Source organism: Barbus barbus (genome assembly GCF_936440315.1).
Source record: "Barbus barbus genome assembly, chromosome: 25".
NCBI lineage: Eukaryota > Metazoa > Chordata > Actinopteri > Cypriniformes > Cyprinidae > Barbus > Barbus barbus.
Window position 1 is genome coordinate 12,614,997 of NC_136753.1, and position 17,172 is coordinate 12,632,168.

Sequence of the window (17,172 nt, forward strand, 5' to 3'; positions counted from 1 at the left end):
GCTCATTTAAAATGGACTGTTTCAAAGTGGAAAAGTGTTCTATGGTCAGACCAGTCCAAATTTGATATTCTTGTTGGAAATTACAGACGCCGTGTCCTCCGGGCTAGAGAGGAGGGAGACCTTCCAGTGTGTTATCAGCGTTCAGTTCAAAAGCCAGCATCTCTGATGGTATGGGGGTGCATAATTACATACGGTATGGGCAGCTTGCATGTTTTGGAAGGCACTATGAATGCTGAAAGGTATATAAAGGTTGTAGAGCAACATATGCTCCCCTCCAGATGACGCCTGTTTCAGGGAAGGCCTTGTGTTTTTCAGCAGGACAATGGAAAACCACATATTGCAGCTATTACAACAGCATGGCTTCGTAGTAGAAGAGTCCAGGTGCTGAATTGACCAGCCTGCAGTCCAGATCTTTCACCTATAGAGAACATTTGGCGCATCATTAAACGAAAAATACGTCAAAGACTTACAAAATACGTCAAACATACCCCCGTCCCAAATATTTGGAGACCTGTAGCAGGCATAAAATTTGAAATGAGCTCATTTTGTGCATAAAATTATAAAAATTTCTCAGTTTAAACATTTGTTATGTTCTCTATGTTCTATTGTGAATAAAATATTGGCTCATGTGATTTGAAATTCTTTTAGTTCATTTTATACAAAATAAAAAAAATGTCCCAACATTTACGGAATCTGGGTTATATATACTGTATGTATATATATCCAAAGGCTCAGTATAAACATGATTGATAAAGATCCATTTCATATGATCAGATTTTAAGGGGAGAATCTTTGATTTCATGACATATGAGGGCTTTCCAGAAAGTATGCCGCCATGTAATATGAAAAAAAGAGACATTATCTTAAGAAGATACAAGATACAAGAAACATTGTACATTTTGTTACAAGAAACATTGTACATTTTGCTTGTTAGTACTTAAGAAGCACATATTAATGAATTTTCAGCATGACCATATTTTAGATCCCTTGATCATACCTAAACCAAACAACTACCTTTCTAACTGTTGTAAGAATTACAGAACCTCAGACACTTTGAACTTCTGAGATGGACAACACACACACAGTGCATTAACATACAGACATCTGTCTCCACATCCCACTGAGAGAAAATGTGGGAAAATGCCTCTCTCACATATGCATCAGTTCCTTTTCATCCCCTTCCTTCCCCTCACCCATCCTTCCCTTCACTCAGCTCACTCAGAATGGTCGATAGTATAATATAATGTTCTACATGAATGCAAGTGATATTTACAGTCATGTTTGGTATCATTTGAATTGTCTCAGGGCGTCTGGTACAATGGTCTCATTCTTACAAGAAGTAAACTAAAAGGTAATACAGATCCTAAGAGTTTAGAGATGTATTGCACACTGTAGAGGGTGGGTCAGTTCCCAGTACCTTTCATGCAAATTACCTTCTGTCCCAAAAGGTGTTAACTCGACTTGATCAAAGCAAATTCCAATTGTTAGTTCCTGTCTCCATTTCGGGGGCTGTTTATCTTGGTCAGAGTACTTAAGGAAATGTTGCAAAAGGATCGGGGCGATTCTGTAGCCAGAAGCCCGTAGTGTGGTGTGTCTCAATACTTCACACTATGTATTTCTATAAAGTCAGGTATGCATCCTTTACTCGTAGATTTATCTTTGAGAATTCAATGTTTTGTATTGATATGATTTGATCTCTTTGAATTGCTGTGTAATTGACATAACACATACAGTATTTACCTGACTGATAATAAATTGTTACATTTGACCTTATTCTGTTTTACTCTGTAATTATTGTCTCTAGTAAATTATGTTGTATCCTTGTTAGCAACATGAGCAACCGAATGAACGAGTAAATATAAAGTCAAGAGTTAACTAGAATAATCAAATATCAGAAGAATACTAATTAGAAATAGACAATCAATTTGCATTTCAAGCTAAATACGAGGTCATAATAAAATGGAGTCAGATTAAATAATAAAATGGAGTCAGATTAGAGTTTAACTTAAATTGAAGAACTTTGCACACTGGAAAGACCAAACACACAGGAAACCTTCATCCACCATTGGATACCTTCTTTGGGCAAATGTGTGGACCTTACAGTGTTAACAAGCAGCAAATTAGAGAGAATTAGACCTTAAAACAAAGTGTGACCAAAAAAATTATATATACCATATATATATATATATATATAAAATGTTAGAGAGTGATTAAGAAAATAGAACATCTAGGATAAGACAAAAGAGTAAGATTAAGTCAGTTGGGCCCCAAGAAAAAGTCCTTTGGATGGAGCTGGTTTGCATTGTGGTGGGAAACTTGTGTGACCCTTGACCTTCCCTCTCGCCATGTAAAGTAAACACATGTTTCCGGAAATGTTATCAAGAGAGGACTGTCATACTTCCAGTGACGCATCTCAACTCAACTCAGTGACAGAGAGGTCCTCAGTCAACATTACACACATCTTTATCGAAAAACAACATAAAAAACACACAAACTCGAGTTTTTGTTTCTGAACCTGACAAGTGCAAGTGCAAGTGGGTGTGCTTGTTGGAGATTTCCTCACTTTTTTTGAAGTTGTGTACATTAAGCTTGTGCTTTTTACATCAATTACTCGAGCCTGGAACAAAGGTTTTACATCAAAAGGTACATCACATCACTTGTGAGAACTCTTCTGAACATTAAAATGACAAATAGGACATTTTAACTTCATGTAAAGGTTACACTTTATTTCGATAGTCCTCTTAAGAAATTCTACTCATTATAAGTAACTTTGCAATTACATGTCAACTAGCTCTTATCAATTGGCAACTACATGCCAACTAACTATCATTAGAGTAGATTATTAGGTTAGGGTAAAGATTAGGGTTAATAGAAATTACAAATTACTTGCAAAGTTATTTCTAATGAGTAGAATGTCTGTTGGAGACCCTCAAAATAAAGAGTTTACAGATATTAAGCAGACAGTTTACTAATACTCTAATGAACGGTAGTTGACATATTGTTGCAAAGTTACTTATAGTTAGTAGAATGTTTAAAATGGACTGTCAAAATAAAGTGTTACAAAAGTAAAAGACTACAAGTATGCATGAAGTGTGGGACAGAGTCTTAAAAATGATTATTAAAACAAACCTTTTTGCATAATTTGTATGTTAAGTGTGTCTCTGTTATGTCCTACTCATATAGTTAACAGGATATAGTTCATTTTGAATTTATCAAATTATATGATAGATTTTCCGTTGTTGGTTGTGTAGTGTCTAATAATCTCATTTAGCTCTAATATGTGATTTACTATAGGCATAATGAATGAGGGATCCAAAAATAGTTACTCAATCATGTATTCAAATCATAAGTACTGTACATACATTTCAAACTTACTGTAATAGAGCTTAAGAGTTCATGGTTAATAATGAAAAATATTTTTGGCATTTTGCAATTAGTAATTCTAATGATATTGTTTCTTTTCGTTATACGTGTGGTGTGGACAACTATTTTCATAGATTAAAATGATTATTATAACTTTATCATTTTTGTTATCATTCTAGCTATCATCCCTGTGTAAGAGTCAGTAAGATGCTCTTTAAAAAAAAATGGTATACTTCATAATCAAGGCCTTGCTGTATATTGATTATAGACACGCAATCAATATATACTGATTATATATAATAAAATAATTGTAATTTGCTTTGCACGTAGACACATTTGAATGCTGACAGTTGGAGTGGTCTTTCACCATTCTTCTCAACTTGTGGTTGCTTACATGTCTTATTGAATGTGAATTTAAAACATATTGAAACTACTGTAAAACCACAGCTTTATTACAGGACCAAGTACAACAGAAACAGAGGAAAAGGCAACAAAAACAATCTGTGTATCTTCTTTCTACTTGTAGGTCTCAAATACCTTTCTATCTCAGATTCAGCTGTTGAGAAGGGGGGGGGGGGTCAACACACAAACACACACACACACACACACACACACACACGCACAGGATGAGGCATGGACTGGAGCCAGTCAAAAACACTCTGCAGAGCGTCTAGATCACCAGCAGGAGGCGCTTAGTTGGTGATTTGTCACCATTTTGACAGCCCCTCTCTCTTGCGTGCATGTGTAACTTCTTTGGTTGGGTGATCTGACCTCACTGAAGCTGTAGACACAGCTCTACTTCAGCGTTACAGACCCAAAAGTAAAGCTTTTAAATGAAACCTCTGCAATAAGAGTCACAGGATCTGAGGGACCCAGGAATTGGTGTATATAGGTCAGGAACAGGTCAGAAAACCAAGTTTAGAACTGTTTAACATTAAGAAAAAATGGGATTGTCAGTTGCCTGTTAAAGATAATTAAACAATGCATAAAATTACAAATAGTTTGAGCATTTCTTGATTTAAGCAGATCTGAGGTTTTATAGCAAATCAGAACTGAATACAAAAACTACAAAATGTACTACATGAGTAAATTTCAGATCAAGGGAAACAATTGGAAGGAAGGACGTGAGACAATCTAGTGTGAGGTCACTTCCTGTTCAAAAAACTGAATGAACAGGAAGGAACCTAATCTGTCACACATTTACAACATAGCTAGCGGTTGCCTTCTGCCACAATTTGCCCAAATCCCAACTTTACTGTACTGTATACTTGTATAGGGCCAACTACAAAATTCAACTGTTAGATATTATTGTTTCCTTTTTTCAGAATTTATAATTTCTCATGGTGCGTATCACAACTTTTGCAATGCATTTTGTGAATTTATGTATATTTAAACATTATAAAATAAATATTATTTCATACAGTCTAATTTTTGTAGTTTTTGATACATTTTGAAATGTCTGTTTTTACAAAATGCCACAGAAATTTGACAGAAAAATGCCACATAAGACACCTAGGACAAGACAGAGTCAGATTATAGATGCATATTATTGATTTTAATGAACCACGTGTAAAAAATAATAATTTTAGAATGTAGAAAAAATTAAATAAATCATATTTAAATAAAACCAACAGCAATATGCATAAATGAACAGGAGTGAAGAGTGAACATCGAATAACAATACAAATGCTCTCTGTGATAATCATACCTCTCTGTCTCTGTGTGTGTGTGTGTGCGTGCATGCATTAGTTCTCACCCCTTTATATTTTTGTTCTGCATTTAGGGCTGATTTTATTTGCCAAATTATGCTCTCTGTGGCAGTCATACCTGTCTGTCTGTCTGTGTGTGTGTGTGTGTGTGTGTGTGTGTGTGTGAGCATGTCTTTTCTACATTGCATTTGTGCTCTAGTACCAGGCCTTCATTTCTTTATGGAAATTTTCAGATGTATAGGTTTTTTTCTTTTACAAATGAAAAAAAAATACATATTTTTTCACTTTTCCCATTCATTTTCAATACTGACCCCAAATACCAGATTAGTAAAAAAAAAAAAAAAGACATACCTTCAGAACAACCGAATCAAGACCGTTTTTTTTTTATGTGAATATAGATAGAAAATGTAGAAAAGTCACAAAATCTTATTCCACTGAGATGAAGGGAACCACTTGATTGGGAAGAAAAACTTGATTGGGGTCATATTGTCCCCATGGACAGATTGAGGGTTAAATTTGTATTCTTTTATCCACTCCCAAAAATAAGATGAGGTGGCTAATTTAAATTTATTATTCACTAAAATGTATTAACATTTCATGTTTATTAAAAAAAAGTTTTTAAGATCCATTTAAAATTTCAGCAGCTAAAACTCATAAAGCGTCATGTTTGAAAGTCCCCACAATTCACAGAAACAAATGTTTGTGTTTCTTCTTTTTTTTTTTAAAGAGGGATAAGTGCCGTAATGCAGTGCCATTGGGCAGGTCAGCGCCAGTATAAGTTGATAATGACTTTAATAGGACATTTCACAGTACCAGAACTAGCAGATGCTAAACAGTGGGATAGAAAAGAAATTAATCTATAAAGCAAATATGGTAGATTTACAAATCGTGTGCTTCCAGGGGGTTCTGTGCCATCCAAGGATCTGTAATTTAGATGAATAAGAATGCTATATAATAGGAACATGCTTTTTCCAAGTATTATAGAAAGTGAAAATGTTTTTTGGTACTGATTTGGTACTAATTATATGTTGCATCCTTTAGCATACAAAATATATACAGGGTCCTTCTCAAAAAATTAGCATATTGTGATAAAGTTCATTATTTTCTGTAATGTACTGATAAACATTAGACTTTCATATATTTTAGATTCATTACACACAACTGAAGTAGTTCAAGCCTTTTATTGTTTTAATATTGATGATTTTGGCATACAGCTCATGAAAACCCAAAATTCCTATCTCAAAAAATTAGCATATTTCATCCGACCAATAAAAGAAAAGTGTTTTTAATACAAAAAAAGTCAACCTTCAAATAATTATGTTCAGTTATGCACTCAATACTTGGTCGGGAATCCTTTTGCAGAAATGACTGCTTCAATGCGGCGTGGCATGGAGGCAATCAGCCTGTGGCACTGCTGAGGTGTTATGGAGGCCCAGGATGCTTCGATAGCGGCCTTAAGCTCATCCAGAGTGTTGGGTCTTGCGTCTCTCAACTTTCTCTTCACAATATCCCACAGATTCTCTATGGGGTTCAGGTCAGGAGAGTTGGCAGGCCAATTGAGCACAGTAATACCATGGTCAGTAAACCATTTACCAGTGGTTTTGGCACTGTGAGCAGGTGCCTGGTCGTGCTGAAAAATGAAATCATCTCCATAAAGCTTTTCAGCAGATGGAAGCATGAAGTGCTCCAAAATCTCCTGATAGCTAGCTGCATTGACCCTGCCCTTGATAAAACACAGTGGACCAACACCAGCAGCTGACATGGCACCCCAGACCATCACTGACTGTGGGTACTTGACACTGGACTTCAGGCATTTTGGCATTTCCCTCTCCCCAGTCTTCCTCCAGACTCTGGCACCTTGATTTCCGAATGACATGCAAAATTTGCTTTCATCCGAAAAAAGTACTTTGGACCACTGAGCAACAGTCCAGTGCTGCTTCTCTGTAGCCCAGGTCAGGCGCTTCTGCCGCTGTTTCTGGTTCAAAAGTGGCTTGACCTGGGGAATGCGGCACCTGTAGCCCATTTCCTGCACACGCCTGTACACGGTGGCTCTGGATGTTTCTACTCCAGACTCAGTCCACTGCTTCCGCAGGTCCCCCAAGGTCTGGAATCGGTCCTTCTCCACAATCTTCCTCAGGGTCCGGTCACCTCTTCTCGTTGTGCTGCGTTTTCTGCCACACTTTTTCCTTCCCACAGACTTCCCACTGAGGTGCCTTGATACAGCACTCTGGGAACAGCCTATTCGTTCAGAAATTTATTTCTGTGTCTTACCCTCTTGCTTGAGGTTGTCAATGATGGCCTTCTGGACAGCAGTCAGGTCAGCAGTCTTACCCATGATTGCGGTTTTGAGTAATGAACCAGGCTGGGAGTTTTTAAAAGCCTCAGGAATCTTTTGCAGGTGTTTAGAGTTAATTAGTTGATTCAGATGATTAGGTTAATAGCTCGTTTAGAGAACCTTTTCATGATATGCTAATTTTTTGAGATAGGAATTTTGGGTTTTCATGAGCTGTATGCCAAAATCATCAATATTAAAACAATAAAAGGCTTGAACTACTTCAGTTGTGTTGTAATGAATCTAAAATATATGAAAGTCTAATGTTTATCAGTACATTACAGAAAATAATGAACTTTATCACAATATGCTAATTTTTTGAGAAGGACCCGTACACATGACATGACATAAACAGACACACACATACAGTACACACACAGTGTGGCTGTTAAGCATTAGATCATTCTTGGCTGCAGCTGCTCTTTCCTCTATTTTTTAGCATTTACAGGAACTCCTCTGGCCTAGAGAGTTTCCACATGTGTGCTGTGTGCCATTCATTGTGTGTGTTCTGTCAATGTTTGGATGTGTACCTGGTTGTGATGTACATGTGTGAGTTGTTTAGATATATGCGTGTGCATTGGTGTGTTCTGTTGTGCATGTAATAATGATGAGGAGGTGGAGTTTGGATGACTAATCAAATCCAAATTTGTGAGAAGTTGTTTTAACTAGGCTCTTTTCCCTTTTCTCATGTTCATCACTGAATCTTCCACATGCACAACTTGACTTCTGAATGACAGGGTTAAGTTACTAGCTTTGAACTTGTCAGCATACATTTTCTTTCCAACATGCTTTACAGTTCACTATGCACAGTAGCTCCTGAGATTAAATATCGTACACACAGATGACAAGATGCTAGATCTCAATTGAATTGAATCAGCTATTTTTGTGCTATCATTTTCACAGGCAGTACTGACATACAGTGCCATGAAAAGGGTTTTGCCCCCTTCCTGTTTTTACTTTTTTTTTTGGCATATTTATCACACTTAAAGGGCACCTATTATGCCCCTTTTTGCAAGATGTAATCTCAATCTTGAGTGTCCCCAGAATGTGTCTGTGAAATTTCAGCCCAAAATTCCCAACAGATCATTTATTATAACAGCTGGAAAATGTCATTTTTGGGGTGTGTATAAAAAAGAGCTGATTGGGAGTGTATGGCTTTAAATGCAAATGAGCTGCATATTCCCGCCCAGTCTCTCAGAAGTCTTTGCATTGCATATCAACAGCAATAAACAGCTGGTAAAAGCAACATAACTGAGAGTGAGAGAACCGGTGTTTAGCCGTACATATTTTTGCAGAGCTGGCGCCAGGGCACCTCCATCGGGGGTTTAAATTTCTAGGGGGGGCACAAATCACGTAGTGTGTGTGTGTGTGTGTGTGTGGGTGGGGGGTGGTGGTTTCGGGTGGGTAGCGTACAATGTTACAGAGCTCGCACCAATGTATCAATGGATCAAGCCGCACGGCCGCGCTACCGAACGAATCTAGCGGTACGGTACGGGCGCGAACTAAACTCACAAGTGTGGCGCTTATTAGTTAAAATACTTAAAGGGTTACTCCACCCAAAAATTAATCACGTACCCCCCATTAATCACGTACCCCCATGTCGTTCCAAACCCGTAAAAGCTTTGTTCATCTTTGGAACACAATTTAAGATATTTTAGATGAAAACCGGGAGGCTTGTGTCCCATTGACTGCCAAGTAACTCTCACTGTCAAGGCACAGAAAAGTATCGCCAGGATAGTCCATCTGCCATCAGTGGTTCAATCTGAATTTTATGATGCGATGCTATTCTACGTTATTTACACTTTGATTTGAACAAAAATAGCGCATCCTTGTGTTGCGGCTGATACAGAAGAGCGTACGAAGAGAGTTACTTGCCGTCAATGGGGCAGTCACAAGTCTCCCGGTTTTCATCTAAAATATCTTAAATTGGAACGACGTGGGGGTAAGTGATTAATGACAAAATTTTCATTTTGGGGTGGAGTAACCCTTTAATGTACGCACACAAATATGGTTAAAACGCTAAGCACTATAACGACATGACATTCACAAAGGAGTCTGGAGTGATATACGTATTTAGGTAGATTTTGAGGCGCATTACCTTGAAAAATGAAAGTAATCCACAGCGTCCTCAGCAGCTCAGATGTTGGGAGAAAATGAGGACTCTTATATTCAGTCTTACATCCAAACAGAGCACGGGGATTGCTTGCCAGACATTGTTGACGTTACAGCTGCTCGAGCGCGGAGAAAATGAAGGACAGTGTAACTGCTGAGGGCGGAAACTATAGCAATGCAGGGCTGTCAATCAACCCCTGTGGCCCGGCCCTCCGAAATGTGAAGTCACACTGCAGTAAGAATCAAAACTGCAGGCCTAGTGAGACTGACTTGGTTTAAAGGGGATAAAAAAATGAGGAGTGGGTGGATTTTTATCATGTGTTTTCATTATGTGGTTGTGTTCACACACTGCCAACACACATTTATGTCCAACACCATGTAAAAGTGGATTTTGCATAATAGGTGCCCTTTAAAAGATTCAGATCATCAAACAAATTTTTATATTACACAAATATAATGCAAGTAAACACAAAATGCATTTTTTAAATGATGATTTCATTTACTAAGGGAAAAAAGCTGTCCAAACCTATCTGGCCCTATGTGAAAAAGTTCAGAAAAGAAAAGATTCAGATCATCAAACAAATTTTTATATTACACAAATATAATGCAAGTAAACACAAAATGCATTTTTTAAATGATGATTTCATTTACTAAGGGAAAAAAGCTGTCCAAACCTATCTGGCCCTATGTGAAAAAGTAATCGCCTCCTCCTTTTAAATCATGAAAGAACTGTGACTAACCACATTTTTTTAGAAAGCTAAGTTAAATTTCACTAGCCAAACCCAGGCCTGATTACTGCCAGACCTGCTGAATCAAGAAATCACTTAAATAGAACCTGTCTGACAAAGTAAAGCATGCTTAAAGAGCAACACATCACATCGCAATCTAATGAAATTCAAGAACAGATGAGAAACAAAATAGTTGACATGTATCAGTCTGGAAAGGGTTCTAAAGCCATTTCTAAGGCTTTGGGACTGCAGCGAACCACGGTCAGAGCCATTATCCACAAATGGAGAAAACTTGTAACAGTGGTGAACCTTCCCAGGAGTGGCTGGCCTACCACAATTACTCCAAGAGCGCAACGGCGACTCATCCAGGAGGTCATAAAAGAACCCAGAACAATATCTAAAAAACTGCAGCTCTCACTTGCCTTAATTAAAGTCAGTGTTCATGATTCAGTAATAAGAAAGAGACTGGGCAAAAACGGCATTCCGAAGCAAAAGCCGCTGCTGACCAAAAAGAACACAAAGGGTCATCTCACATTTGCCAAATAAATATCTTGATTATCCTCAAGACTTTTGGGCAAATATTCTGTGGACTGATGAGACAAATGTTGAACTTTTTGGAAGGTGTATGTCACGTTACATCTGGCATAAAACCAACACAGCATTTCATAAAAAGAACATCATACCAACAGTCAAACATGGTAGTGGTAGTGTGATGGTCTGGGGCTGCTTTGCAGCTTCAGTACCTGGACGACTTGCCATCTTGCCAACTGAATTTTGTACATACTCTGGTTATCTTTGTGTAATATTACAAATTGATCTGAATCATTCAAGTGTGACAAATATGCAAAAATAATAAAAACAGGACCACACTACTGTATTTCACCATTTACTTTACTCAATGTGCATCAATTCTGTACTGACTACTTGCTTGCAAATGCACAGACTGCAGGCTTTGAAGCGCCTAAAAATACAATTACCAAAGAAGTGGCTAAATGAGACTACAGAGGATGTCAGAGACAATAAACAACATGAACAGGAAAATTAATTTCACTAGTCTGCTTTTACAGCCTCATTGTGTTTAGAATTGTGTTCTGGTAAACTATTCTAAATCACACACACACACACACACACAAAAGAGTTGTCGGAAGCTTAGTAATGCTCATGCTGAAGACATGTGACCTTGGTGTATTTTGTTTTTCTTCAAAAATCCTCTTTATGAACCAAGAATCATAAACTTTATTTGGTCACAGTGCTTATTTTCTGCAAAAATCCAAAAGCCAGTAGAAAAATCCTGTTGGGTTATTGCCAAGGGAACCATGGTGATGCTAACTTCCGGGCTGGCGTACAAAAATACATTATCAATGCAGTGCTCTATACTTGATATATGTAGACATTTCCTTACTAATTTATTATAGCAACGACCTCCGTGTGAGCTGCTGTGACATCATAACCATATCACAACCACGAAAGGCAGAGAAAATTTCAGACTGCAAATACATCATAGTCAGATATGGTAAGCTAATTGTAGGCTGCACACCTGTTGTAACCTCTAGTAAAAACATGACCTGATTTTAAGCCATAAGGTTAGTTCTACCTTCCATAAGATGCATGTAAATTTGGAAGAAAATAGAAAGCACTTATATCATGCCAAATATAAACACAACCGACAGCATATTCATCAAATTTAATGTTCCTTAAATAAACAACGGTCTTCATTATAACAATTTTAAACTTTAAATGAAGTCTGGCATAAACAGCCTCTGGATGTTTTTGATAGTTTCAACTACAAATACCATTAAAGTTTGCAGATACTCCACAGCTGCACTGACTCAAATATGACCATTTCCCTTCTCATTTAGCACGGTTCTCCTATACCTTGGGTCCTTTGTGATTCTGAGTTACCACAGTATGTTTACGTCTCAGTATGAAGGCTGTCTGAAGCACAGCTGGACTAAAAGGCTCCAGTCCAGACAGAGTAAAAAACCTGTGGCTGCCTTGGAGCTTTCTTCCACTCATGGCTCATTTGCATCTTGCTAATTTCTCATGGACAGTAAAGGCCAAAACGCAACGGCTCATTCAGGATGTCAGAGTTAGTGTCCAGCTGAGATCAAACACAGAACAGAAAGGCTTGGAGCTCAAGCTAAGGGGGATGAAGTTCAGAAAGTCAAAATGACATGACGCAGAAGACTAGAAGAACTTATCTCAATAATGACACACATTTACGCTTCACACAGTGTTTGAATTCCCTTTAAAGCAAGAGATGAGGTTAAAGATAATAGTATCCAACCACAGACCAGGGCACCTCAGGACAGACGACCAAAGAAAATACTACTAACAAAATAACGTGTGCCACTTTGAATGCATGGAATTTATTTATTTTTTTGTCACACAAGACAATTGACCAGCTGCGTGGTTTTCCAAGAGCTTCATTCTGAATAATTTTCACATTTGAATAATTGGATTGTACTTACTGTGCCCGTCAGAACCAGGGGATTTCCGTCCAACGTGATTAGGTGATGGACACCTTGTTGTAACTGGTGGATGGTGAAGACTGTCATGACCTTTGGTGTCTGTTGATTTGGTGATACCGATTTCAGGCTTTCTAGCTGATCCATTTGCAGGACTCGGTGGCTCGCTTTTCCTGAAGGTGGTCTCTGGAAGTTTAGCACTGGCATGAGAAACGATGGTAGATGCTGCACGTGTGATGGGGGCAATGGTCTCCAGTGTCTTGCTGAAGGTGACTGAGTGTTTCTGCGTCTCAGGCGTCTTACTGTGGCTCAAGACATCTGGTCTCCTCAGCCCAAACCGAGCTGTGCCAGGACTAGGACACAGTAACATTTTATCTAGTTTATTTAGGTTGCATTTCATCCATTACACAAGATATGACTAATCTCCATTATACAACAGTTAGTTCTTTAGATTGGTCAAAAGTGCTTATATTTCATATAACAGCACTGTGACTGTTTGTATCACTTTTTCACGGTTTGCATCATTCTGCTTGTCCAGCACTATTTTTGTTGTCTGAGCAGAATCAAACCAAAAACTGGTGCTTAAAGTCACTCAGTACTAATTTCTGGTTTCTAAAACTGTTCAGTGTGAATTCATAAGTATTGTACAAGTTGGTGATGTCATATGAATTAGTATAGTATGACTGAACAAAAATGTATGATTTGTTGAAAAAATGTCACCATGAAGGTCCACCCCTAAACCCAACCCCCGGGGCAGCAAGAGCAAGTTGTAAAAAACGTACAAATGAGATTGTACAAATTTTCCACCACCTGCCAAATAGTGAAATACTTATGAAGTTTAATTTTTACATATAAAAACAATATTTAATTCACAATCATGCCATTTTACTCAGTATCAGCATGGCTGTTTACTTACAACCAAATCACATTCATGTTGATATTGAAATATTATATCAATATTTTTTTTTTTCAGTATTTTTGCTCCACCGACAAACATAATTTTGAATGACCAAAACCAAGCAGAATCAAAATCATTACGTCTCTCAGAGTAACACACAATAGTGACAGCAGTGTTTCTAAATGAATCAATCCAAAAACAGATCTAACTTATCCTTAATGAAAATCAGAGGTTGCTGCTGTAAATCCTGAGAGAACTGGAACACCTGGACTTGCAAAACCAATGCAGTTTTACACTTTCATGTTCTGACTTTTGAGCAATATTGAAACCAGTCTGCTAAGAGACGAGTCTTATTTTATTCTGTTTGTGAACTTTTACCACAGGAAGACCACACAGCTGGAATTGCTAGACAATTCCACACAAGGCAATTTTGGTTTTGCCAATAAAATCTAGTAACTGACAGGGACATTGGGTCTATACATTGTGACTATACATGTTTTAATTTATACCTGGGAGAGCCTTCAAAAGCTTTGCCATTGTTGTTGGATGAGATGTCAAAGCCTAGCTCTGTCCTACGTGACACCGGTTCAGGGGTTCGAGCTTTGGGCTTTGAGGTGTCAGGGGGCTTGGTACCATTGGAGCCCAGCTCATAATACCGTCCGCTGGTCGGGGACATGGCCGAACGCTGGGCATTGGATGGTGCTCGCCGTGTGTGAGGAGATGAAGAGAGCGAGGCAGAGTCCACATCTTCCACTTCAAATGAGCGTTTCAGGGCTGCAGGAAAAGGACAAATTAGAAAACCTTCAGCTTGGAAGTTATTGTGTTAAATTCCTAGATTTATCTTCTGTAGTTAACACATGTAGATCTAACCATTAAATTCTAGAGAAAGATTTGAGGTTTAAAATACAAATTATGTACTCAACCTAACAATTATATTTAATAGTGTTAGCAAAGTAATGGAAGGCTGAGGGCATCCAGACTGTGAGACACGTTGCCCAAACCTACAGCAAATATTCTGCAGAGGGTAAGTGACATGGTAAGGATGCACTTATCAGCGCAGAAGGGTTATGAAACACCATTTTATGTTATAATGATTTTTCAGTGGGTGGAACAGCCAAATTCAGTGCTCTGGCCAAAGACTGGGCCTAAAACAGCAATAGTGTGTACAGAAATACATTTATTAGATATCAGTGACTGTAAAATTAAGCAAAACATTGGATAACGGATGAAATATAAGCAGAAATAACAAGCACAATATACTCAGTTTATCCTTGAAATAATTAGGTAGTTCAACTTTTCTCAGAAGGTCAAGTTTGATTTGCCTGCCTAAAATGAGGAGGTATCATTTTGCTTTTGCAAAAGAAAAATGACATGTTAAATATGAAAAATATTAACAACAATATTATTGTTGTGATATCAAGTTGAAGATGTGGTAAATACATTTTTGCTTCTTTTCCTCATCAATTCACATCTTCTGCTAAAGACCATCACTTGGATATGAGATATTCATACTGTAAATTGGACAGTAGAGGAATAGGAATTTCATTTTCATAATCTCTCAGGCACTTGCAGAAAAAAACAGATAATGTTCATTGTTCTGTTATTAACGTTTTGCCACACCTGGCAATAGCGAATATGTGAGGATAACACTGGCCATAAAAATTACCAACCAGGCCATTTTTATCAAAATCTCTCTCATTTTACTTGTACTTACTTATTGTACTTTTATCGTGCCTGCAACCGCCTTATGAGCACCGAGAACACTCTATTTCACCAATTAACAAAAGTGAGAAGGACATGGTCAGACCTACATGTGTGATCAGATTCATAACTCAGACAGTAAATCTTAGAATGAACCATAAGCATTTGCCTCACAAGCCTAAAACAAGAAACAATCTCATACCAGGTCATACCACATCAGTAACATGGCCTGTTGTAAAGTGTGCTGTTTTTTCATGCTTGTCTGAATGCAGATGTCCTGTTTGGTGGCAGTGCCAGCATCACTGTTGGAGTGTTGGTCAAAGAATGTCCTGAGGAGCTGCTCTGGTTCTGTTATTTAATTAAGCATTTTAGTTGATCTTCTAAGACAAGACGGATGAACTGGTGGCCAAAGGCTTTAATGCCCAAAATTTGTGTGTGTGCAATTATAAGTGTAACAAAAGCAGCAATGCTGTTATTCTTTATTCTTTCCTCTATAATGTATTATTGTCTGCACCAACACCTGCTGACAGTCAAATCAAACTCATCATGGACTGCAGTCCAGTTCACTCAGAGAACAACCGAACACTCTTCAATTCTATAGAGCTCTCTATATCTGCTTAATTCATATTGCAAATTTATGAAATCCAGTTTCCACCACATAAAAAAAGTCAAAATAATAAGACAAATCTAATTTATAACATAGTCATAATTATGACAAGGTTAAAATCATAATTGACTTTTTATGTCATAATTATGTCACAACTGACTTTTTGACAAAACTTTAAAAACATTTCTTCAATTTATCTCATAAAAATAGTTGCCTTACCAAATATTTTTTTCTTCTTCTTATGTGGTGGTAATGGGTTTCCATACAAAGCTGTCTCAGTAGTATACGGTATCTTGTTAAAGGGACTTGTGTCTGTTTGTGGATGTACGTTAGATAGCATAGTTTCAGTTTTACTCTTGCTATTTTTATATGCTGGCTAAAAAATTGCCACTAACAAAATACAGGCCTACACACTTTCAAACTGCTGTGGCTAAAAAAGCATCTCACAAGAACATATGATGTGCATTATGGATGCTGCTACTTGACCAAGCAGCAACTGCCAGTCTCCCTTTTGAACGAATCAATTCTTTGAATGGAAAATGTAATGCATAATGGAAGAGAGAACTAAAACTCTTGAGCTGACATTTATTTTGCCCTTCTAATTTAATGGCATCCGAATAAATGGTTAAACACAAGATTTGCTGAAAGACAGTTACATTTTCTCACACTAACAGCTTGATAGTAAAGTTAATAGCAGTCTGTCATAAACTTTAACAATTGAATAAAATCTGAACTGCTCATTTAAGTATCTTACTCACTTCCAGTATATGTCCAAACCACTCTGCCACTGGATTCAAAATCCCACCACCCAGTTGTTTATGACTTGGAAGAAAATGCAATCTCTCTTAAGATGAGCCAGATATTCTAGACAAAAACTTTCCCAGTACATGTACATGAGTTTGCCAAAGTGCCTGCAACAGTCACAGTGCTTTGAAAGTCCCTGAAAGAGATTCTCACACTCAGTAATGAACACAAACTCACACAAACATTAAATGATTAACAAAACATATAACTTATATATATATTGTATGTAGAATATATGGTAAAATATTCTATGGTAAAATCACTCTGGACCCCTCACACCCAGCACACTCCCTCTTTGAACTGTTACCGTCTGGTCGACGCTACAGAGCTCTGAGCACCAGAACGACCAGACATAGGAACAGTTTCTTCCCTCAGGCAATCCATCTCATGAACACTCAACAAAAAACGTGGAACACACAACTATAATACATTATCCATTCACCACACTCA

The 17,172-nt window shown here is 37.6% G+C and overlaps 1 protein-coding gene across 3 annotated transcripts in view; it reads right to left on the minus strand.

Moving 5' to 3' along the window:
• LOC306845239 (septin-9-like) overlaps positions 1–17,172 on the minus strand; it is a 67,019-nt gene that overhangs the window by 29,659 nt on the left and 20,188 nt on the right. For all 3 annotated transcript variants that reach the window (XM_079377923.1, XM_079377921.1, XM_079377922.1), the window contains exons 2-3: positions 14,120–14,384; positions 12,716–13,065 (exon numbers count right to left, since the gene is read on the minus strand). In XM_079377923.1, the coding sequence (XP_079234049.1) occupies positions 12,716–13,065; positions 14,120–14,286 (517 nt within the window). In that variant the 5' untranslated portion in view covers positions 14,287–14,384. The remainder of the gene's footprint in view (positions 1–12,715; positions 13,066–14,119; positions 14,385–17,172) is intronic.